Raw genomic sequence first — 24,561 nt, 5'->3', positions numbered from 1 at the left:
ATATCGTCACCACTCACCACTTGCTGAATTTTCTTTTCGTAATTTCTCTTTCTGTCAAAAGATTTGCGGAACTACACGTAGTGGAGATATTTATCCAGGAACGGAACGATGCATACGTATCAAGACACCTTGGATTTTCTCTCTAGTGGCCGGCTGTAGCCCATGCAGGTTGCTGCAATAAATAATGGAGTTTCAGTATTTTAGTGGGAGGAGACCTCTTGCACCATAAGTTCTTGAACCAATCAATGAGAATGTACAATGGAGGTGACAGCCGAGTGACAGACGAGGGAAGAACAAAAAGAAAGCAGAAATCAGTATTTTTCTTTCTCATTCTTCTTTCTGGCAAGCTTGTAACTGATAGTGATAAAATAAAAATGTACAAATCAGGTTCAGGAGTAATTTCTTCTTCATCAAATATAGCATTATTTTTCCTTTGCCTCGGTTCCTCCTACTCCCCCCTTTTTTTTTTCTTTACTGTTATAGTACTAGTAGTCATAGTTAATTACGACTACTCTCTGTTTACTTCTGCAATGTTCCTTGACTTTGGTCTTGAGACTGAGCTTTCGTCTTCTTTCTCTGTAACTACACTACCGTTTCCGGTGGCCAGGCTTCCCATCTCCGATTCTCCCACCACCTCTGCCTCCTCTCGGAACCTGGCGTATATATCGCTCCTGTAGAATTTCCTTGTTCTCATTGCCAGAATCATGGAAACTATTGTTCCTAAAAAGGTTACCGCCGTGATTATAATGAACGATAATTTATAGCAGTGTGACCCAACGCAGTTCTGGTCTTTGCCTGTATTGCCGGTAATTCCTCGCTGCTTCTGCGCCTCTCCATCGTATAAATGTCCAGCGATTCTTACATTAAGTATGTAAGAACCTATTGGGCTTGCTACGGATCCGAAATTGTATAGTGTGGAATAGTATTTCAGACCGAAGATTTCAGAAATAATGGCGAAGAGAAGCGGCCACTGAGCTCCAAAACAGAAGCCGATGATGACCGACGCAACGTATAGTGAATTGGGTACAGCAAAGGCGATGAGGAGGTGGCCGACGCAAGAGAGGAGAAGGATAAAAGTGAGCACTAGGGGTCTAGGGACTTTGTATCTGGTGTAGAAAATTTCTGAGACGAAGCCGGAGGCTAGTCTTCCCAAGCAATTCCATATACTGATGAGAGACACGAAGGTACTGATACTCTTCTTCGGGTACTGAAGCGATTTCCCTATCTGACCCATGTTGTCGATCGCAGTTAAAGTTCCCCCGACTCCACAGATCGTGGCGAAGAAGAGAATAAGCATATCGATGCTCACGAGCGCTTGAAGAATTGTGTAGTCCTCGCCTCTCTTGGGTGATTTGAAGGTCTTAGAAAGACGGGAAATAACAGACTTCTCCGGCTTCTGAGACACGGGTAGTTCAGAAGAAGAAGAAGGCACCGACGTTGATAGAGAAGAGGTTTCAGGGGTCACTACAGCCGGTGGTTGCTTATCTACTTTAACAGTCACTGGGTCCGGATTTTTTATCTCTTGGTTCCTGATTCTCCACAGGGAAACTTCCTCCTTCATCACCACTGCAAGTGGAGAAAGGAGCAAGACAATGACTGCAGCAGCGCTGGCTCGGTACTCTGCTGCGTTGAAGGTCAACTGCTTCTCAATTATGATAACAACCATGAGATACCCGGCAAGAACTAGAATAATATAGAGGAATCTGTAGAAGATTTTGAGTTCATTTGGCTGCCGGACAACCTTCATTATCCGAATAGTGTACAAGAAGACCAAGGAGATTGCAGCAGGCAACCAGCCGATGAGCAAAATAATGGCTTTAGCATCGTCCCCGTAGAAGGCATAGTAGAGCTGCGTGATGATAGCGCCACTTAGTCCTACAAAAGCCTTGAGAAGCCCAAGAACGACGCCGCGGCTCTCAGGGAAGTTCTTGACACAGGTGACGAGAGCGCCGGTGTTGGCGAAGGACTGAGAGTTGGCACCGATGCAGATGTAAAGACACATCTGCCAGACTTGCGGCCGAGCAATCCTGCCGGTGACGGCGAGCCAGATCATGAGGTAGCCGAAGAGGTTCATCCCGGCGCCGATGGCGAGAACGACCCACGGCGGAGTAACCTCATTGATGAGGCCGGATATGACACCCACGTTGGCGCCGAGGTCCTTGAAGAAGCTGAGCGTGTTGAGCGTCTGCTGGTCGTAGTCCAGCGACTCCTTGATGTCTTGGGAATATATGGCGAACATGTAAGTGGCTCCCGCGGCGGACATGATCAGAAAAGAAGCAAACACCATGAACCATCTGCCCTGTACCACTTGCACGGCCAACCGGAGCACATCGCCTCCGGCCAGGCCGCCGGGTAGAGCCGCCACCATATCTCTCTCTTAGTCTCTCCGCTTCTCTCTCAGACTTTGGGTGTAAGTGCTACTAAACTCTACAAGGGCTTAGGAGAGGAAGGGCAGGAATATATATAATATAAACATCGAAAAGGGGAGACTCTGCGTGTGGAGTTTGGACAGAAACTTCAAAATACACGAATCGTTGACTGGGAGGAAAAGCTCCAAAAGTCGCAGATCTCCCAGAAAAGGGAAGGAAAGAGGAGCATGTCGATCAGGGACAAAGTTAGAGACAACTTAATCTTCTTAATTCGATTATATTATAGCTAACAGATCTTCATATCACTATTATTATTAGGTAGAATTTCAATTGTTAGTTGCTTAGCAATTATAGGACAACACTTTTTTTTGTTTTCTTTTTCAAATTAATGCTCACTTTTGTGGGTCTCTTCACTTCAAACCTTAGCTTTTCGTAAATTCCCTACACCAGACATAAATGACATTCTGTAGATGCTCTAAACCTTAGCTTTTGTTTCCTTTCTGAATAAATCTTTGAGCCTACTTGAATCATCATCTCTCCCCATTTTGCTTTTTCCCCTGTAATTTTATATGCAAACCTGGGCTGTTTATATGTAATGATCCGGCTCCTCCCCTTTGACTCGAACAGTTGGAGAGTTGCGGAGCCACACGGGACAATGAATCGACCTGTTGGAATCAGGATCAGTCGGCTGAATTGATTGATACATCCTGGATAAGAAAGAGATCCATTTGGAAGAAAATGAGGGGTAGAATATTTTATCATATCAGTGGCAGAATGCCCCCGGCGTTGATCCTTCCACCTCGTTCGAGGAAGTCTCTCTCTCTTATCCCGTTCCAGCTGGTCGTGTTCCTACCCCGAACCGGAACTTGATTCCGAAAGAAAAAATGTTGTTACGATGGATGAGGAAGTGAAAAGAATAACCAGAATAGTCTTACTGCCCTGTTAGGAGTTTAGGTATAATTGTGCTTTCCTCACAAAGTAAAACGAATTAGTTTAAGAATATGAGCCACACATGCATGTTATAACGACCGTTTCCTGTTATGAAGATCAAAGAATTGACATGTGAATGGACCTAATCGGCTTACCCATTAATGGAGTTCAATTAAAGGCATTGATTGTCCATGTCTACCCCCATCTGCTTTTCTGTTTGTAGGCGTTGGAGGTCTCTTTCTTGATATTGAATCTCTCCATTCGTTAGATGCTACCGGATCCGGTTCCATGCTCATCAATGTTAAACTCCCACTGCAACACTTTTTTTTTTTTATAGTTATTGGTAGTGATCGATAGAGCATGTGTTTAAGTAATTAAATGTGCGGAATCTACCCATCTTCTAGAATCCAATGTGAAACCAAATGCGCCGCGAAGTGCTCTGCGTCTTCAGAGTACTACATTGTGGACTCAGGAATCTTTGCTTTGGGGGTGGAAGGTTGAATAAGATGGAAAAGCTGCTGCAAGACTTTTCTTTCAGTTCCGTTCTGCTTATCGATCATTCAAGAGAAAGATCAAAACGAAGAAGCTATGATAGTGCCGACTTTTCCAAGATATTTGTTTTCACTTGAACAACTTTTGAATGTTCTTCTTCTTGACTATATTGGTCAAGTTGCTTCAGCATGCGGCTATTTCTCCGTAAGAGAGTGAAGCGTGCATGTAGCTGGGTAGCAACTGGACCAGTGAACAAGTGGGTTGTTGGGAAAAGACAGATAAAGAAATGGGTTGTTCTTGTTCTGGGGAAACATGTAAGAAAAGTCAAGTAAATAGATTATCTCATTTCAGTTGAGCTACTGTTAATAATCACGATTCGAGAGATGTAATCAAACTGGATCTTATCTGATGCACTCATTTGAAATTGAAGACTACGACGAGTAAGCACTAATATCTGAATTAACCTTATGATTGCTACCTCTTCAAGAACCTTTGACTACGTTCCAGTTCATTTTTTTCCCACCCTTTACGTGTCGGAATCTCTTATCTATCTCCGTAGTACCAGATTGAATTAATTGGTAAACAAGGTCATTTTTTATACATCAATGGTGTTTTCCCCCACGTTTTCGTATCCTTGGGATTCTTCCTTCCTGATACCTACGTAGTTTATTAGAGTTGTTAGAGGAGAGACGCTCCAGGCGTCAATGACTCGATATGAACCCAATTATGATTCCTGACGACACCTCGTGAGTAAAGAAAGAAGACTATAAGCGAAAGATTGACGAGAGACGTTGACTGTTAACTCCGCAGTCGTCACGACTGTTGGATTCATTACCCGTAGTCGACTAGCGGGTCAATCGGGAGTAGTTTAAAGCTTTGGTTAGCCGTAGAAGCGGTGAAGAGAAGCTGATTTAACACTGGGTAGAGGACAGCTGCTACGTGTGCGGAGATTCCTTCCTACTTTGAAAATTAAAAACAGAAGATGTGTTCATTCAATCGAGTCTTTCCTGGTTTGGCTGTCTGTAGCTGGAAAGAGGAAGACGAGTGATGAAGATGCAGATGCACGAGAGGTGGACTTCGAATGACGAAACTGGAAGCAATTGTGACGGTGATTATGGCTTTATCCTTCTGAATAAAGGATCAGGAATTTTCGTGGTTGACGCGAGGGTGATGACTAGAGATTCTTCTTGGTCTTCTAGATGCGCGGGAAAGTTGATTACTACTCTCTTATAACTAGAGGCTCACTATTGGGCCAATTCAAATAGTTGTTGTTACTATTGGGCCCATGCCACTATCCATGGTTATGTAACTGTTGGGCCAAAGGCCAAAGGTCCAATTTGTCAACAAAATGCTCTACAAAGTTTAATCACTGGGCCATTTACTTGACTTTAGATCGTTGATTATTTAGTGATTTAATAGTTGCTACTCGTGGGTATTTTGTGTAGATATGTATTTTATTAATTATTTTGATTTTTATAGACTTTTAAGTAATTACTTAAGTTGACATGCTAAAATGAATTAGAAGACTTGAAGATCAAGTGGGACCCACAAAGATACCACGAGCTGGTAATCTTATCAATATGAGCTAGAAAATCATGTGGGACCCACAAAGATAAGGCCACGAACTGGCCTACTCCCTTATATTCACGTTATTGAAGAAGAGTTATAGTTCAACTCATATTAGACTTCTAGTAGATTGTGTTATATTTTCATGATAGATTTATCTTAGAGAGTTAGAGTTGGAATGTAATTAGGTGATTGAAAAATTAATTGTATAAGGACCCTATCACTTCTTCTAGTATAAATAGAGGTGTTGTAATTCAGAATTAATCAAGTTACACATCTCCTTCCTGAATAAATCTCTCTCTCTCTCTCTCTTTTTGCTTGGCGCACATCTCTCTTTTCTTTTTTTCTTCTCTCTACCCGATAACTCTTCTTTCATTTTCTTCTTTTTCTTTCTCATTTCTCTTGCTCAGAATTTTGGAAAAGGAATCTAAAATTTAATAAACCTTTCTCCATGTCATGAGAATACAATACTTGTCATCTCATGTAATTTAAAACGGTGTCGACTCTTTTACTTTAGGTAATGTTATCCAATAATACCACGTGTTGTCCATGTGTCACCTCTTTTGCTTAGATGGTACGTTCTTACAATGCCATATGTCAGTTATGCCCTATATGGATTAGCTCCATCTTAATCATTGGTTTGATTTTGATCTCAATAATCAACCAAAATTTTAACTTGGATCATTGACTAATTGTTGTTAAAATCCAATTGAAGGTTAAGTTCCTTGTCCAAATTATAAAACCCCATTGACCTGCCCGGATTTGTTACTTGGACAAGTCCAAGGGCCAACTTTACGAGAATATGAAACTTCTCCGTCAAAAGACGCGGCTGCCTTTCTTTCTTGCTTTCGTTACCCGTGTCCAGTTTCGCCTCCTGAATCTAAAAGCGTTCGACTCAGTTCGGTTTCCATCTATTTTTCAGATTCGAGGGGGAGGATCGTTTTGTTATAGTTGCGCCTTTTGGAAAGAGACATAGAGAAGACGGAAATTAGGGAAGAAATGGAACCATTGATGGAAGGCGAAGAAGAGTACAGCTGGAGAGAGGTGAAGCTGCCGAATTTGATACCGGTCGTGGGGGAGCCGGAGCTGGAGAGGGAGACCGGAGAGAGGAGAAGAGGAAGACACGTTCTGATAGCTATTGATCACGGTGCCAACAGCAAGCACGCCTTCGATTGGGCTGTCCTTCACTTTTGCAGGCTTGCTGATACCATCCACCTCGTCCATGCCGTCTCCAGTAAATGACTCCGTCACACCCTAATTCCGTAAAAAAGTTTCCCCATTTTCAGTGCGTCTGAATTGTACTTTCTTGCCTGTTTTTTCAGGTGCCAACGACGAAGTAGATTACGAGACGACACAGGTTCTAATGGAGAAGCTAGCAGTGGAGGCCTTTCAGGTCTCAATGGTAAGTTGAAATTTGGAAGCCTAAACTATTTCTTGATTTTGATTGTAGATTGAATGGTTGGCCAAATGTCAGGTAAAATTAATCTCCGTAGATTCGGAAATTTGTTATTAATTCGTTTGTGCATGCCTCCTTAACGTTTTCTCCGATAGGTGAAAAGTGTGGCTCGAATCGTGGAAGGCGATCCAGGGAAGATCATCTGCAAGGAAGCTGATAGGATAAAGCCTGTGGCTGTTGTAATGGGAAGCAGAGGACGGGGCTTGATCAAGAGGTATGTCTTCTCGAAAGTGCTGAGCGTTCTACATGCTACTGTGAATGCCCCTTAAATCCATCCTTCCCCATCTTAAAACTAATATATTGTGACAGAAGACGAAACCCAATCTAGCCATTAAATTAAAAAAAAAAAAAAAAACTTGTCTTCCCGAATCATTTAAACCGGCGGACTGCGGATATTTCAATGCCCTTGTTGCGTGGGTCTCTTCTTGGATGAATTATGATAGTCCTCGATGAGGTAAAAAAATCTAAATACTCTGCATAATCATCTTCTGTAACATTAACAGATGATACAAGGTTCGTCAGAGAATCGGCCGTGTTAGAATTTCAATCACATTCAACATGGTTATCTGTGTGGCTGGAAGTTTGTCCAAACGGAGGATTGAGTTATATTTAAGGATAACTACAACTTTGATCTTTGTAGATCATTAGAATTGCTGCGAATAGTCTTCTTTGTTGTTGCTCATATGGAAATCGGATTCTGTCTCACGTCAACCTCTTTTGCTTTCAGCGTCTTGCAAGGAAGTGTTGGCGAGTACTGCTTCCACAACTGTAAATCGGCCCCTGTTATAATTGTTCCGGGAAAAGGTATATAATGGTGGAGTTCTGTCCCTACCTCTTCGTGCTTTCGAGGTTTGCTCTTCCTTTTTAACTCTGTCCAACGATCCTCCTTTTCGGTGTTCAACAGGGGCAGGAGAGGAATCAGTGTTGTAGGGAGATCTTGGTCGGGTTCCTTTGGCTTGCTGAACTCTCAAGAACCAAAGAGAATGGATTGAATGTCTGTAACTTTTCGTTTCTGTGATTTGCTTTCTAATATATCGGACTTGTGTGTATTGACATTGTTGTTTATGATAAAGGATAAGCATAATTCCTTCAGTTATGGAAGATCCTATTGGATTTATCCCATATCGTATTTATGTAAAAATTATTTTTTTATTTTAAATTATATAAATAACACATTTAATCAATTGTAAAAGGGTGGTTCAATTCATCCTTTAATGTTTAATAATTAGTTTTAATTAATAATTCAACAAGTAAAATCTCTTTTATTTGTAGCATTGGTTAGAACATAAAGATAAAAAGGAAGATGGAGGAGAAGGGAAAAGGGGGAGAATATGATTTATTTACCTTTTGTAGGACATTTTGAATAAAATTTATACCTTTAGAGGATGGCCAACCCAATCCCACAGTTCTTGTCCTTTTATGGAAGAGATAGGGTTCCCACCCCTTACCCACCTAGAATTTTAAGGGAGGCTTCACCCAGATTGAATAGGCAAGATTATTCGGACTTTCAGTTCAAGAACGCTGTATCAAGAGGGCCGTTTCGCCATCTCTCTACCTAAAGTTAAACCCCTGTTCCGGAAACATCATATCTGAACTCTTAATCAGCAAAACCCCAGTCGCGCAGCATTCTCCTCTTCTCAGCAAGTCTCTCACAGACTTTTCGTTTGTGTTTACGGTGATTCTAATTCTGAAATGTCCCTTCCTCTTCTCTCTCGTACAGTACAAACTTACAGCTATCCTTCTCTTTCTATTAGACGAACCCGTCCACAATCCTCCAACTTTTGCTCCCGACCCTTTCTCCAATTCCGCTCCCCGCTGTCTCGATTTCCTTTAAGGCTGTGTCAATCTACTCAATATTTGAAATTATGCTTCCCTTATGGAAGGAATTCAGGGTTTCGTATCTTAGCCGGAAACGGCGGAGGAGAGAGTGAGGCTGGTGACAATGAAGCGGCAGAGGCGAGGGGTCAGAGCACTATGCCCGAGCGGTTTCGGTATTTGGCCAAGGAAGCTCCAGATAAGCCTATAAGATGGCCTTGGCTCATTGGTATGGCTTTAGATATTTTTTTACTACTTACTTGTCATTTTACTTTTTATTTCGTGGTGTTTTGCTTTATATGCTAATTGATGTCTGGTTCGATTCTGAAACCGATCGATTTGATGCCTCACTTTGGTTCTTTTATATTGCGTTTGGGTTTTGGTTCTTCTTACTGCTGCAGCAAGTTTAGAAGAGCTTCCATACCTTTTTTGATATGCCATTTGCTGGGTACGTGTTTATGCCGCTTCCTTGTTGAGATTTATCCACTTTAACAAATTTGTCGGCCACGTTTTTATTGAACATTGCTTCATTGCATTGTAAAGTTGAAACAGATAACTGAAACAACAATGGAAACGTGGTTTCTTCTGATGTGCCAATATTATTGATGACTTTACTGATAAAAGAAAACCACTAAAAATGAGAAACTAGAGATTTGAGTCTGGACTATACAAGATGCCCAGGAGATAGTAACCTAAACTTTTCCTGGAATGTTCTTGTTCTTGTTCTTGTTCTTGTTGGTGTTGTATAATGAAATTCTTTGGATTCTTTACTAGTGTTATTTCTATTTTGAATGATTTACTAGAAAGATGCTTCCTCAAATCTTGTCATATAGTGATCTCACATTGCTTGTCATGCAAATCTCTATATTACAACCATTCTCTGTTTTTATCATAAGATCTCATCTATTGAGGAAAAACAGATCACTCTGACGGTTCTGATACCCATTATGCTTTTTGAACAAAATGTGTGCTTTATGTCTGGATACAACAGAGAGAGGGGCCTCAAGCAATTGTCTGTTCCATTTCATTTTCACTTATGCTGTTAAATGCATTACTTGCACTTTAAATCCTTAGTGAGCTTGCAACAGGTGAAGATCTTCTGTTCTATAAAATCTGATTGTGCTATTCACCACATGTGATTGATTCAACCGATTCTGCATATTTTCCTGATTAACTTCTCACTTTATTTTCTCCCAGTTCTATTTTTTCTTATTTATGCTTGGCGAACGGTGGCTTGGGAACTTACTAACTGGAAGCAAGCTCTATTCTCCATTATCCGTTCTGTTGGTTACTTCTTGAAGCTTGGTCTAGCTGTTATATTCCATTATCTTGGTGATCCTATTACATCAACAATCGGATACATCGAGTCATTTCTCTATTTTGCCAGATCTTTTTACGCCAATATTGTGGCATATGCTCCTGTGCAAGAGCTTACTACAATTATCCTGCTCACTTCAACAACACTAGCAATTGGAGAGACCACTGTGCCAAACTCCATCAATGGCCAACAAAATCTTATTACCTTGGCAGGCCTACTAAGCTACCTAGTTCTGAATGGTTCCATTCCTGTTTTGCTCTTTTGGCTGCTTCTGCTGGGAATTTTCTGCTTTTCACACTTTATCAGAAAGGAAGATGTGGTTTCGGCCACCCTGCCTGTTGTTTCCGCTGCTGCTGCTGTTGGTGAGCTATGGCTGAGAGGGTTGGTGATGACTTCATATCTAGCACTCGCCATTTTTCGGCATTCAAAATTCTCTAAGGAAGACAAAGGTGTGGTTGCTGAGTCGAGTGGTAGACGGGTTCCATTGCCACTGCTGTGGGTGGGTTTGGCCATTGGGATTCATTTGGCTGCAAGATGGGCACGCTATCGACACTTGACATGGATGATAGCATAGGTTCAATGGTGCAATGGGCTGGTGGTTGCGCTTTGCTTTCACCCTACATGGAGCTGCTTGATCATTGGGAAGCCTTTTGTTATCATTTACCATCACTAACCCACAATAAACAGGGGGAAGTGTGTTGATCTATTTGAAAGTGTGTTTGTAGTTTTAGTCCTTTTTTTCTGGAATGCCTGTACGACCATGCAAAAGAGTCTGGGGACCTGGCTTGAAATGCTTGTTAACTCAGCCAGAGAACATGCACGCAGATGACTTGCCACACTCAAGCATGGACCAAAACGGAGAACTGTTGATGCTTGCAACGGTGTTTTTTTTTGTAACCCATGGCTAGAGAGTTGGGTTCTTAACTGGAACTTGAAGCGTTGTGACACAAACATCATCAAATGAAGACTTAGAAATAGAACTAAGAATTTATGATTTAGTAACGTTAAAATAAAGCCTCAAACTTCCAAGAGAATAACTTCTAGCACGGAAATTTCCTACTCAGTCTGTGTAGAAGAAGGGTAGAGGAGAAGATAAAGAAAGACAAAGAGGAAAAGGAAAAAGAGAATTTTCAAGAGATGATTTGTAGCCTAGAGCGTAGAAACTCAGCCAATTTCTTTGTAACAGTTACAGTGGTAGGAAATGACTCAATCACCATTAGAAAAATAGAACACTGGTAAATTTTTTAAGGATATTTTTCATGGCGCCAATACTTGAGCCAAGAATGCAAGAGTTACTTGGCTTAAAATTCTCCCAAAAACAAAAATCTTTCAATAATGTGGATATTAATGCAAGCACAATATGAATAGTTACATCAATCCTATCATTCAATGATGGTTTAAAAAAATTAAAGCTTAGAGCAAAATCAGTTGGATTTTGAAATTGCAAATCAAAAGCAACAAGAAATTGCAAATGAGTACAGGTCACAAAAGAACAAGATATCCAAAAAACATTATGCGCCTGCACTGAAAGAGAATGTAAACGCTAAGGGGCTAAGGGGTTAGTCAACTTGAAGGACAAGATGATCTTCAACCACATAACACCCTTCTCTACTTGAAGTCGTTAGTGGAGCGCAGATGAAGCTTCATCTCGATGCAGGGGATGAAGGGGCCCTTCATCTCCACGGTTTAATTTCAATCATGTGGAAGAAGGCCCTTTTTGATCTTCTTCGAATTGAAGGATGGGCGACGCTCGTATTTTTTCCTCTCTCTCCTCGCACCCCCCCCCATCGCGCGTCGTCATTTTTCTTTTTTCTTCCTCTCTCCCGCACTCCCTTCCCTCTCTCGTCTCCCTGCGCCCCCGACGTTGATCTCGGCCACCATCTCAATTCCCTCTCGTCTCCAGCCTCAACTCTCGGTCTTCTCTCGGCCTCGCCCTCTCTCTGGCACCCCCTCTCTCGTCTCCATGACTCCTTCTCTTCTCTCGGACAAGCTCTCTCTCGCTTCTTTCTCTCTATTCCCTCCCGACCTCCCTCTCTTCTCCCTTTCTGCCTCCCACTCCCTTCTCTCTCTGGCTAGTCTCAATTAGGCATCGATTTCACCCTTCGGCTTCGGATTTCCCCCTTCGATTTCACCCTTCGGCTTCGGATTTTCCCCTTCGATTTCACCCTTCGGCTTCGGATTTCCCCAAATTTCAGAAGGTATGCCTAAACCCTAATTTTTTTTCATTAAATTAGTGTTTTATTTGATTTAAATTTATTTTCAGTGCGTAATTGGGGGTTATTTGTGCATTATTTTGGGATTTAGGGTTACGATTTATAATCTAAATTCTTATATATGATCAGTGTTTTGATGGACTTAAAAGGGAAAGGAAATAAGAGAAGATATGGTTTTGTTCAATGGAAAAGCCAATGTTTTGATAACAGTGGGATTTATTTATTTTTATTTTTAGTTAATTTTTATATGGAAAACTGATCTCCTGATTTCAGTGGTTTTTTACTTTTTTATTCTTTTGTGAGGTAGGCAAATGTGCTTTATCTTGATATTAAAGACAATCATAAAAAGCTTACATAAGATGCAACTGTAATGTAGTATTTGGCCGGGATACTGTACTAGGACCCTGTCATTTTTGACCTGTTGCAAACTTAAAAACCACGATCCGTGTAAGACATGAAGAGCAATCCGAACCTGCTACCCTCCTTCAAAGTATATTTTAGTTTATTAACTCTCTTACTATTGGTGAGCTATAGACAGTAGAAGTTTTAATATTTTCTACCCAGATATTATGTGGCAGGTGGAATGACGTGACTATGTGCTTACCATGTAGGTAAATGCTAAGAGATCTTACCATCGCAGTGTTGGCAAAATTCTAGACAATCTCCATGCTCAGGTACATCATATTACAACCCAATGCCACAAATTTTGTATGTGTATTTTTTTTTACTTGTACTCACACAAACTAGTGCAGCATTTTGCATCTTTGTGAAGAAATTTAGTTTCTGAATCTGTACTGTTTTGTTTCTGTTGGGAATAGATGATTTGGCAGAAGCAGGCTTCTGAATCAAACCTAGAATACACAGCTTCTTCAACTGCTGAGCAGAATTCAACAGAGTGCATAGATACCAAACATTCTAATAAACCCAATGATCTGCAGACTGCAGGCCTTAACTGTGTTAAACAGTTTTTGTATGATTTGTTTCTAACCATAGAGCAGTTCGATGCTGTGAACTGTTTGAATTAGCTTATGAATTGACAATCAAAGGTGCAGACATCTGAATTAGCTTATATCCTCTCTCTCCTGGATTCCACTTTTTATAACTGAATTTGTTTCTTTCCTAAACCTTTTTCTCAAAAGCTGTGAACTGACTACCAAACATGCAGACATCTCATGCTTTCTAAAAAATCTATCTCCCGCATTCCATGTTCTATAACTGAATTTATTTCTTTCATAAATCTTCGTTTATGACGATAGCTACACTGTTTCCTTGTCCACCTCTCTTGCAAATTTTCTATTTTCTATTTTCAAACAGCTATGCCCACTGTCTATTTGATATGTAATCATTTTTTGTCATTTCGGTGATTAGTACAAGCATGACAAAAGTTCTTTCTGATGCAGTTAATAATTTGATACTGCCATTTTTATTTGTTTATATTCAGGTTTTACATTCATTTGATGCACAAGCAGAGGGCGAACTTAGTCTATCTGTTGGTGACTATGTTGTCGTTAGACAGGTAATCCATCTTGCTATTCTGGTGTGAACTTGCTGATATTATATGGTATCTATCTTCAGCTGTGCAACTCTCTATTGATCTCGACTGGAACAACAATATTATCAGTTTCACTGTAAACAAGTCCCGCTGGTGCAAAATTGTAGGTTTCTTAGACTAAACTGGGTGAACATAATATTTGGTTTTTCTTTTTGCATTCACTGTAGAAAATCATTAGAATCTCTTCAAAACGCTTCTACTCTCTTTTTAACGATCAACAGGTTGCACCTAATGGCTGGTCTGAAGGAGAGTGTAATGGAACGGCCGGTTGGTTTCCTTTTGCTTATATCGAAAGGAAAGAGCAAATTCTTGCAAGCAAGTTGGTTGAAGCTTGCTTAAGTGATTTCCCAAATCATCTTCCGAACTTGCTTGTACATTGTGTAGCTCCATTATCATCTGTACCTATTTGTATCTATTCATTGCATTATTTAGCTCTGTAACATCCCACTTGGTTGCAAGTGTACAATCTCCTGGTAACTCTGTGTAAATTTATCACATATAAAGTAGTTGTGGTTTCATATGGGAAGGTTGTGATAGTGCTTTGTTTTAAATTCATTTTTATCCTATGGAAGACAAGTAACAAAATGGTAGGGCTTAGTGTCTCATTCAGGTGTCTTTAAGGTTTTTTTACTTGGACTCTGGACTTGAATCGGATTTGGAACCTGATTTAGATACAAGAAAATCCAAGTTGGATCGGTCTTAGGGTCTGTTTGGAATCCTAAAAAATAAAATAACAATTTGATTATTATTATTTTTAAAATAGTTAATAAAATAAGATAATATTTTTTTGTTTTTTTAATTATTTTTAGAAATAATAATAATTAAATTCTTATTTTTATTTCTTTTATGTTTTTTCATGGGTTCCAAAGAGACCCTAGGTTTTTGTGGACTTATTTTTTACCGGTGCGAAGAATATTCTTGAGATTTTTAAGTTATTTCGTAAGATTATAACCAGACCGTCCATTCGTGTGGGTCTAAATTTATTTGTCAGTGACCTATTTACCCCTGACATCTATGTGGAACGATAAATGATAGTTTACTCTTATTACTTTTAAACATGCGTAATTTATATGTACTAAACTTGTAACTCGTTGATTGTAAGGCACGAACTCGTTATTTGAATAATTTTTTTTAGGTTATTTTAAAAGTTGTATATGTATTTATTTATTATTTTATTTTATTTTATTACTATATTAAACTTCATATTTAAGTCTCTGGTAAATAAAATATAATTAAAGTATACATTTGATTAATATATCATCATTAATTATGTCAAAATATATTATTAATTAATACAATGCAAATCTATCTTATGTTATTAATATAATATTTTTTATTCATTAATCAGAATTTTTTTTATTTACTCTATTGTATTAGTGATTTAATAGTGGTAATTAAAATATTGTTAATTCAAACACTTTGGTTTAATTAGTTTATTTTTATAATTATTAAAATCAATAATTTTAAATTTCTATAAGATGAAGATGAAGATGAAGTTGTCCACACTAACACCCTATTTCAAAGATTTCGAAGATAAAGTTGTCCACACTAACACCCATTTCGAAGATGAAGATCATGTAGATACATAAGATGAAGATGAAGATGAAGATGAAGATGAAGATGAAGATCAAATTTTCATTTTGTTGACTAACCCCCCTAAACGACTAGCGTCAATGAGAGGGAAACCAATGCAAAAACACAAAATCCAGACAAAAAAAAAAAAAAAAAAAAACAAGAAGTAAACCTAAAAGATGAAAAAATAAAACGGAGGAATCGAAAGAAATGCCTGCTTCACAGATTCTGCAATTTTTGGGCCAATCCCGTCGTTGGGAGGTTGGGAGAAAGGGTTGGTGGGATTTTGTGTAGAAAGGGAAGCGAGAGAAAAAAAAATGATTCAAACCCCAGAATGGATTGGAAATGACCTTCAAAAAGATGGGAATGAAGCCAGAGGGCGTATGTCAAACTTCTTTTCTTCTTGTGGCCTTTTTTGTAAAAAAAGCGGCTTTTAGTCTAATTATTAATAAGCCCATGTTATTAGTGTCTAATTACTTGGGATTTCTCTGCCATTTAAGCTTTTAGTTTCTAGTGTTTTTTTTCCCTTAAAATAACGGGATTTATGAGTATTCTATTTTTCACGACTTTGACAAGGTAAAAAACACTTTCCCTGCGCTTAGTACATCGTCGTTTTTCACGACTAAGGGGGGGTTAGTCAACAAAATGAAAATTTGATCTTCATCTTCATCTTCATCTTATATATCTACATGATCTTCATCTTCGAAATGGGTGTTAGTCAAAACAACTTCATCTTCGAAATCTTTGAAATAGGGTGTTAGTCAAGATAACTTCATCTTCTTCTTCATCTTATAGAAATTTAAAATTATTGATTTTAATAATTATAAAAATAAACTAATTAAACCAAAGTGTCTGAGTTAACAATATTTTAATTACCACTATTAAATCACTAATACAATAGAGTGAATAAAAAAAATTCTGATTAATGAATAAAAAATATTATATTAATAACATAAGATAGATTTGTATTGTATTAATTAATAATATATTTTGACATAATTAATGATGATATATTAATCAAATGCATACTTTAATTATATTTTATTTACCAGGGAAGGTTGAATTTTGTGTATTCTTCAGTCAACTAGCCTAACCAAATATGATGAATTAATCTGAACTAACACTAATTATATCCTAAATTATCAAGCAATAATTTAATTAACTACTTCCTAAATTGTCAAGCAATAATTTAATTAACTACTTGCACAACAGGAAACGTCAACTCTGGATTTTACCGTGATTCGTACCTCTCGAGCGCCACGTAACCACGAATCCGGATTCTCAATCCTTGCGTCTAGCCCCTCTCGGGCGCCTAGAGTTAATGACAAAGATCGGATTATAATAGAATGCAGAGAATCAATTTCCTATTGTGATGATGCTAAAATTATCAACTTTGGATTTTACCATGATTCGTGCCTCTTTCGAGCGCCACGTAACCACGAATCCGGATTCTCGATCCTTGTGTCTAGCCCTCTCGGGCGCCTAGAGTTAAAGACAGAAATTGGATTAAAATACCAAAATCCAACCTCAATTATAATCTTACCCTAATTAGCTAATTTAATCAAATATCAAGAAAACAAATCTTAAATAAACCTTAATTATCAAATCAGATTCAATTAACATTCAAAACCTAAGTTCCAACTATATGAAAAATTAAATTCAATAATAACGAATTACTTCCCTTCTTCCTCCTCTCGCTCGGGCAGCAACTCGTTCTCACGGGTGCTGCAATTTCCGGAAATTGGTGGCGTCGGGTAGCAATAGTGAGTAGCCGGAGGTAGAGACGACGCCGGCGACGACGGTTAGAAGCCGACGGACGGAGGTAACATCCGGCGAAGAGCGAAACAGAGTTGACGTTCTCCAACCGGCTCTCTCGAGTCTCGGTTGGAGTTGGAATAGCTCCGGGACTGGTCGGAAATACGTAACCGATGCCGGAGGATGGTCGGAAAGTCGAAGTTGCACCGAAGAAGCCCTCTCGGATCTCTTCTTGGCCTAGCGAGCGACTACTGTCGAACTCACCTCGACGGAGACTCTCTCGAGCTCTCCTCGGGTTTGTTCTCGGTTGCTGGACGGCAGTGGACGACGGTGGCGCGGCGAAAGGCGGTGGGGAAGGGAGTGCGGGAGAGAGGAAGAAAAAAGAAAAAACGACGCGCGATGGGGGGGGGGGGGGGGGGGGGTGCGAGGAGAGAGAGCGAGGCCGAGGGCGTCGCCCGTCCTTCAATTCGAAGAAGATAAAAAAAGGCCTTCTTCCACATGATTGAAATTAAACCGTGGAGATGAAGGACCCCTTCATCCCCTGCATCGAGATAATGCTTCATCTGCGCTCCACCAACGACTTCAAGTGGAGAAGGGCGTTATGTGGTTGAAGATCATCTTGTCCTTCAAGTTGACTAACCCCCCTAAAGAAACTACAAGGTTCATCACTAATGTCCAAACCTGACCCGAGGAGATTTCCAGAGTTCTTTTTCACAAACGATTCACCACTGGAAAAATAGATTACTCATTCAACACTGGAAAAATAGATTACTCACTAAATTATAGAAAAAAAAAACTCCGTCTGCTATCTAATGCCAACACTTCTACCTAAACCTTGCTAACCCAGTACAGGACCGTTCTTCCAAATTAAGGGGATTATCAAAAAGGCAAAAGAAAAATGGTGACCATTCGTACCTAGATTTACACCAGTAGATCTTTGTTTTCGATGATTACCAGGCGCATGACTGAACCGAAAAGCTCACTGGGATGGTAGCTGTAACCAACAAAAAAGTAACATGTTTCATTATGTTACATGCAGCACGACTAATTCTGAATAACTGAACCATTTCTTAAACAATTCCCTACATCTAGACGAAAATAGACCCAAATATGTTTAAACAGACGAACAAATCCTTCCACTGTTGCCCTCAAAGAGTTAAAATTTATCTCTGTCAAACAGGGTGGCCTACCTACGATCATGTAAACAAAACTACTTAGTAGTCTCACCTTTAATATCGATCATCATAGGAAGATGGACGTCCAGCCCTGCTTGGACGATCATAGGGCCCTGGCCTTTCCCTGTAGCCCCCACCCTCATATCGTGCAGGACCACCCCCACTGCCGCCACTATACCTCTCACCACCCCCACTTCTTGGACCTCCATCTCGATCGTAACCACCTCTCTCCTTGCCATATCCATTCTGAGGGTACCTATCTGCACCCCCATAGCGTTCCTGCCCTCCATAGCGATCACTAGCAAAACGGTCTCCACCAGGAGGGTACCGATCTCCAGCATACCGATCACGGCCTCCACCCCCACTGTACCTATCTCTGTCCCCATAGCGTCCCCCACCAGCACTACCATCATAGCGATCATCAATGTAGCGATCATTAAAACGATCACCTCCAAAGCGATCCCCACGGCCGCCACCACCACCAAATCTAGAGCGAGATGAGAACCGACCTCCCCCACCACCTCCACCTCCACCTCCACCTGAAGGGCATTCGCGAGCCCAATGCCCTGGGCGACCACATTTGAAGCAATCACTTCGACCCATCCCCCTATCTCCACCACCATTATAGTTGTTTCTTCCACTGCCAGAGTACCCACCACCACCATAGTCATCATCATCATCAGCAGAGCCAAGCTTAGGCTGCGCTTTATTGACAGATATCACCCGACCACCAAGCTCCCTCCCATGCATCTCGCTGATGGCATCTTCCATAGCCCTTTGGTCTGAAAATGTCACAAACCCAAAACCACGGGGACGTCCTGTATCTCTATCCAGCATGATCTACACAAGCATAGATTCTAAGAATGCAAGAAGCAGACAGCAGGCAACAATAATAATGAGTACGATAATCTACTTGACCAGAGCAGTTCAATACTTGTTTTCCTGGGCAGAGTTCAGAACTTCGTTGACTCTTTCAAAAGTAAGTTGGATACCTCAAGTAATGATGTATAAAGCGCATGACCATAAAGATTGAGTTAACTATGGGCTCAATGCAGATAATTCAAATAATAGTGTATTTAATTTCCTCTACATGCACTCATGTAAGCAAGTCTACCATTGCAACCAAAAACTTAAATGCTATACTATCAACTGAATACAGTTTATTCAAATAGTTGTTACACATTACCTTCCTCTAGGTGTGATCCATGTAAGCAAGTATATCATACCATGCAATATAAAATTCCATAATACAACTTTTATTGAGTAGACAGAAGTAACCTCTTAGTTTTCAGTATATCAAACTTCAATACACACGCCAATTCTCCTCTATTTGGGAAACACAATTTGTTTGCTTCGTGGATTCGAGTTCTTCTGCAACTATAACACATTCAGTATCAGTGTTGGGCTCACTGACTGTTTTCTAATTTAGTCCAGTTACTATTGTTACTACTAAAGGAAAATTTTCCAGTACAACCTAGTATTTTGCCTACCTTCTTGCCCATTAAAAAAAAAAATAATAATAAGGGGCATGTGGAAACTAACTTCACTCGCTACTAACAGCATACAAGGGTATTTTCTCACTTGGACAGAAAAGCTCATAAAAATTTGAGCACTTCCCTGTCCATGATGTAAACAAGTACAAACTGTGATAAGCACATGACTCATCCACTAACTTAGATTATAAATCTCTTTTTCTCCTACGTCCATGATTTCTAGATCAAAAATATGAAAGCCAAGTTAAACACTTCTTATGATTCACTGATTCTTATATAGTTTGACCCACCATTTCTCTAAAAGTTTGTAGCACCAGATAACTTAAGAAACTAAAACAATACAACAACATGAGATACAAAAATCAAAAAGAAAAACCTTTTTCATTTTCGTCAATACATGATGAAAGCAATCACAATTCAGCATATATAGACAGCACTTTTAAAATACTTTAGGTAAGAAAAAAAATGAAAAAAAAAAAAATTTCTAGTGGTTGCATGAAACACTCATCCGAAACCTCCAGCACAAAAAATGGGCATATTTCATCAGATCAAGTAGCAGCACAGAAGAGAGCGATACACCATTTGGCTTGCAAGGGAAAATAATTCCATCTTTTAATAATAAAAAGAAAGGATATTTAAAATTTTAAATACACTCAACCTAACTATAAAGCAGCTTAAACGTCAATAAGGACCCTCCACTATAAAGAACAAAGACAACAAAATAAACATACCTATCCACGATCGAAATGCTATGCTTCCCATAGCAATTTAGGACTATGAATGCAATTTTACTCTGTTGATATAAGGACTCTCAATAAAAATGTCAATTTTTTGGCCAGTTCACAAATAGCACATCAGATAAGAAGCCATAGCACTAATTATCTCTCTTAACTTGTAACAGCAAAGAACCATCCCAGAATAGCTTTAACTGCAAATGAATTTGACCCCGTAATCATATCCACCAGAAATCTCAGAATTCAGGTTCAACAACCTCTTAGTAAGCACTCAAAAAGAATCACAAGATCCTGTAGCCACATCTTGCTGACAACCAGGTAAATAGCCCCCCTCTATATTTGCACTAGGTCTCAATATGCATCTCAATTCCTTAAATGTGTTTTGCACCCCCAGTTCAATGCACATTGGCAAAAAAATCTGACAAGGCACTTCTCTGGTAGAAGTTCTGCAATGCAGAAAGACATTCACAGATTCCTCTAACCAGTTTTGATCCCCCCAGATAGGGTAAAGAGGCTAAAATTGCCAAGAACAGCAGTGCTCAAATAATACAAGCTGCATGAAGTCTGCCAAGCTCAACTTGATGACAAAGACACAAAACCAACAAAAGGACAACCTTGGGCTTCACCGTCCACACATTCTCTCCAGATAGAAAATTATACTTGAAATAGCCCAATATTCAGAAGTATGAGTAAAGGTAAATGTAGCCACTCTGATCTGACAAAAGCATGAAATGTTGCCTATAGTGATGACATTTCACAATCGATTCTCACCTTTAAACAAAAAACTTGATAAGAAGATTAAAAAAGCATGCTCTTTGACCTTCAGTATAAATACAAATTTAAAACCAACACTCAGGAGTTTGTTAGAAAAATGACAACAAAAAATGTAGAAAATGGAATGAGGTTATTAAATGCTCTTAAAAATAAAACAGTATATCACCAACCCCCAATGATTTTACAACAAAAAAAGTACTAAACCAGTAAATACTTGATTTTGTTACAAATATTGGACAACAAACAATATATGTCACCAGTCAATATGTAAAAATACTTGATGAGAAAAAGTCATACGGAAAACATCAGAATGCAAACTAGAGTTGTCTTCTTCCACTTAGATGAAAAATAAAGAAATAAAAAAAAACTGCATAGAGACTTTTGGAAATTTTGAAGTAGGTAGATCAAATCTGAGTTAATAAATAATGCTGGGTCAGTACAACCAATAAAAAAAATTGGTGTAGAGGTCTCAATTGATCAAGTCATCCTTCCTAACTAACATATTTTTCATAGGAGTACTTAGAATTTAATGTGGGGTGATAGAAAAGATACAATGTCAAAAGATTAGAACAAGACAGTATGGTAGAGAAGTAGGCAGTGCAAACAACACTGTCTTCCAACACAAGCTAGGCCATCTGATCAACTCCATGAGAGAACAGGATCAAGAATCTCTGGGACATCAATTAGGAATTCTCACCCGCCCAGATGGACAGGTTTTGGGACCCTTTAGAAACACTATCTCGATGGTTACATGGCTGTTCTGTCTTCAAATACGGCTGGAGATGTTTCATTAGAATACACTACCACCATCCTGTTCCTGAAGTCTTCTTTTTTTTTCTTTTTCGTTTTCTCTTGAAGATAGTCAGCTCCTTAAGTCTCAAACTGCTGGAAGCAATTATTCATTCTTGACATACGCAGAGAAAACACTGATTCAAAATCAATTTGGTGATTCTAACATTTTCAGCAACTTCAAACAGCAGTAAAATGAAATGCTACCGCAGTCCACCGGCATAGTTGATGTAGAGACAAATATATCCATGATCAAAGAGAGACAAGGCTGTCCGGTGGTATGCAAGTGGACGTAACCCAAAAGACCAAATCAGTCTCTGTATTCAAAGCTTGAAAGCTTAGTATCTCAGTTGCCCTCAGAACACCTCAATTGCCAGAAGCAACTCATAAAGATTGTTCTCACATTAATGAGGTTCACCTTATGGAAAATAGGTAGGAGGAATCATATAAAAAAAGTTAACAGGCAATATTCTGGAGACAATTATTCCCCAAATAATTTTGCATAACACTTTGAGATGATACCAACATGCAAGTGCAAATCCAAAATATACTCATTAACCAACAAACACGATCTGGATCTTTCAAACAAAATGCAGCAATCACCAAGCCCTCCAGCAGAAAAAAAAATTTAGGGGCGTGTACTCAGCAGAAGCTATGCAGCTGATACTCTGCAATGCACACAAAGATGTCTTGATCGGTCCTTCCAACCACTTCTACCAGAACTTTCTGCATAACTTACAGAATGCCTGCCAGGCATGTAAACTCTTGCCCTAGCAAAACTACCAAAGAAAAGCCCCCAGAGACAATGTTCACTGGCTTACAGACACTGCACCACAAAAAATTTGATGACCATACGAGTCACTAAGAAGAATCCCCACATAGTGATCATGAAAGGTCACTTTGAGTGGTAGATATGCCTTCTGGAATCTGTGCAAGAGAAAGGAAAAATACACACACAATGGTCTTTTACTTAGCCCAAACCCATATGGTTCTTGCCTTGCTGTCAGGCCTAACAACTGCTATATCACGCATGAAATTTTCGCTTGACATATAATTCTCAGCAGAAAGCTACACTCAGAAAACCATAACCACGCCATTAAAATTGTACCTACCATAGCTGCATCTTCTGAAAAACTAAACATATCTAACAAGCCCCAGACTATAGTCCTTTTGCAGATATTACTCAGCTTGAGCATCTCAGAATACAAACATCTGAATAAAACATCATCATACAAATGAGATCGATCACAGGCAACTTAGTATCCAACTGACCAATATCTCTCAACAAAACCCATCTAAAACATCGCATGAGATCATAACCAGCATTCTAAAAAGACAAAGGCAAAAGAAAAAAGAGAGAAAATTAATATAGTTGAGAGAAGAAAACAGAAGAAAAAATAAATGTTATGTTATGCACACTCAATGAATTCAGTGTAAAGTGCGATACACTTGATCACATATCAGAATTTATTTTCAATCACTTGAGCAACCAGTATCATGCATCACTTTGAGATGCATAGAACAACGAGAGCTGCTAACACAACCAGCCCAAGAAAAACCCGAGCAGCACTTTTTAAAATTCAAGTTTATCTTTTGCCTCTATTGGTGAAAACAATAAAGCTATTCAAAATAATAATTTAAAGCCTTTGAGTAAATCGAAGATTGAGTCAAAACATAGGTCTGTCACACAGTTATTCAGCAAAAATTCATGCAACTTTTCCAACAAAAAAAGCCCATAAAATTCCTGACCTTCGTAAACAAGTCTGCAGCAAGATTTATTAATAATGACTATTCTCTTTCATTTGAAAAATTTTCCCTGCTATGTACACTGCCTCTAGAGGAAAATAAATTACTCGCACTTCTAGGTTGAAGATTCTAGTGAAATAGCTAAGAAAGACATATGAAATACCAAAGTAATTCAATTACCGATCTAGTAACAGCTTCAAGCACAATTGGAGGTGCTTAAATAGCGACATGCCAATTGGTACCCATCAGACAGACCAACGACTTTTAGCGATTTGAATATAAAACATCAATCGGTATACAGAAAAAGTCTTCTCCGGTTCTCCACATTAGAGCCGGTAAGAGCTAGAGCATGAATGGGTAATTTCTGTCACTTTCTCGTACATGGAAACTTCTTTTTTAAGGGTGATGACGAGATCCTACCTGAGCCTCAAGAACTTTGCCAAAACGGCCGAATGCATCCTGGAGCTGCCGCTCAGAGGTGTCCCATGACAAACCCCCGACAAATATGCGCATATCTTCTTTACCGCCCATAAAACAGTACCTTAAAAAAAAATTGAAAATTAAAAGAAATAAGAACAATCAGAAATCCTAAGGAACAGAAAACCCTTCAAAGAGATTGGCCTGGATTCTCTTAGTAAATATCAGATAAAATGAGAAACAGAAGATAAAGAACTCACTATCTGCTACGTTCTTTAGGGGAAACTGTCCCGCTCGTCCTAAGTGCAACCAAAAACTCCGTTTCCGTATGCAACTTTAAAGTTGAAACCCTAGTTTCTTTTCTGTTTGTTTGTTTGTTGCTTTGCAACTGACCC

At 39.3% G+C, this 24,561-nt stretch overlaps 5 protein-coding genes across 7 annotated transcripts; 3 read left to right on the top strand and 2 right to left on the bottom strand.

Annotated features, from left to right (window-relative positions):
• Window positions 1-301: 301 nt before the first annotated feature.
• On the bottom strand, window positions 302-2,559 carry LOC137950056 (protein NUCLEAR FUSION DEFECTIVE 4-like). Its single transcript, XM_068796409.1, has one exon. It carries the CDS (start codon window positions 2,366-2,368, stop codon window positions 509-511), a length of 1,860 nt encoding a protein of 619 aa, XP_068652510.1. The 5' UTR covers window positions 2,369-2,559; the 3' UTR covers window positions 302-508.
• Window positions 2,560-6,168: 3,609 nt separating this feature from the next.
• On the top strand, window positions 6,169-7,904 carry LOC137950729 (universal stress protein PHOS32-like). The gene is made up of 5 exons (XM_068797333.1): window positions 6,169-6,591; window positions 6,680-6,759; window positions 6,909-7,027; window positions 7,541-7,617; window positions 7,718-7,904. The coding sequence occupies exons 1-5, from the start codon at window positions 6,357-6,359 to the stop codon at window positions 7,741-7,743; spliced, it is 537 nt and encodes a 178-aa protein (XP_068653434.1). The 5' UTR covers window positions 6,169-6,356; the 3' UTR covers window positions 7,744-7,904.
• Window positions 7,905-8,264: 360 nt separating this feature from the next.
• On the top strand, window positions 8,265-10,847 carry LOC137950303 (uncharacterized). Its single transcript, XM_068796697.1, has 2 exons — window positions 8,265-8,857; window positions 9,826-10,847. The coding sequence occupies exons 1-2, from the start codon at window positions 8,506-8,508 to the stop codon at window positions 10,518-10,520; spliced, it is 1,047 nt and encodes a 348-aa protein (XP_068652798.1). The 5' UTR covers window positions 8,265-8,505; the 3' UTR covers window positions 10,521-10,847.
• A 734-nt stretch (window positions 10,848-11,581) lies between these two features.
• LOC137949344 (SH3 domain-containing protein 2-like) lies at window positions 11,582-14,198 on the top strand. Its single transcript, XM_068795418.1, has 6 exons — window positions 11,582-11,698; window positions 12,771-12,833; window positions 12,978-13,166; window positions 13,601-13,675; window positions 13,933-14,030; window positions 14,144-14,198. Exons 1-6 carry the CDS (start codon window positions 11,582-11,584, stop codon window positions 14,196-14,198), a joined length of 597 nt encoding a protein of 198 aa, XP_068651519.1.
• A 3,567-nt stretch (window positions 14,199-17,765) lies between these two features.
• On the bottom strand, window positions 17,766-24,561 carry LOC137949715 (glycine-rich RNA-binding protein RZ1C-like). Of its 3 annotated transcripts, XM_068795870.1 has the most exons (4): window positions 24,427-24,561; window positions 24,170-24,290; window positions 18,266-19,053; window positions 17,766-18,032 (listed from the first exon to the last, which is right to left on the bottom strand). In XM_068795870.1, exons 2-3 carry the CDS (start codon window positions 24,278-24,280, stop codon window positions 18,268-18,270), a joined length of 897 nt encoding a protein of 298 aa, XP_068651971.1. In that variant the 5' UTR covers window positions 24,281-24,290; window positions 24,427-24,561; the 3' UTR covers window positions 17,766-18,032; window positions 18,266-18,267. The 3 variants fall into 3 exon arrangements, with proteins under 3 accessions (XP_068651971.1, XP_068651970.1, XP_068651973.1); XM_068795869.1 differs by lacking the exon at window positions 17,766-18,032 and having other exon boundaries at window positions 18,036-19,053; XM_068795872.1 differs by lacking the exons at window positions 17,766-18,032; window positions 24,427-24,561 and adding an exon at window positions 20,438-23,330 and having other exon boundaries at window positions 18,036-19,053; window positions 24,170-24,250.

The sequence above is a fragment of the Aristolochia californica genome, unplaced genomic scaffold (assembly GCF_029961685.1).
Source record: "Aristolochia californica isolate CCGP_79_NKW_82.1479 unplaced genomic scaffold, dmAriCali1.0.hap1 SCAF_14, whole genome shotgun sequence".
Taxonomy (NCBI): Eukaryota; Viridiplantae; Streptophyta; class Magnoliopsida; order Piperales; family Aristolochiaceae; genus Aristolochia; species Aristolochia californica.
The sequence above is the reverse complement of the archived record's forward strand: the minus strand, read 5'-3'. Positions and strand labels throughout refer to the sequence as shown.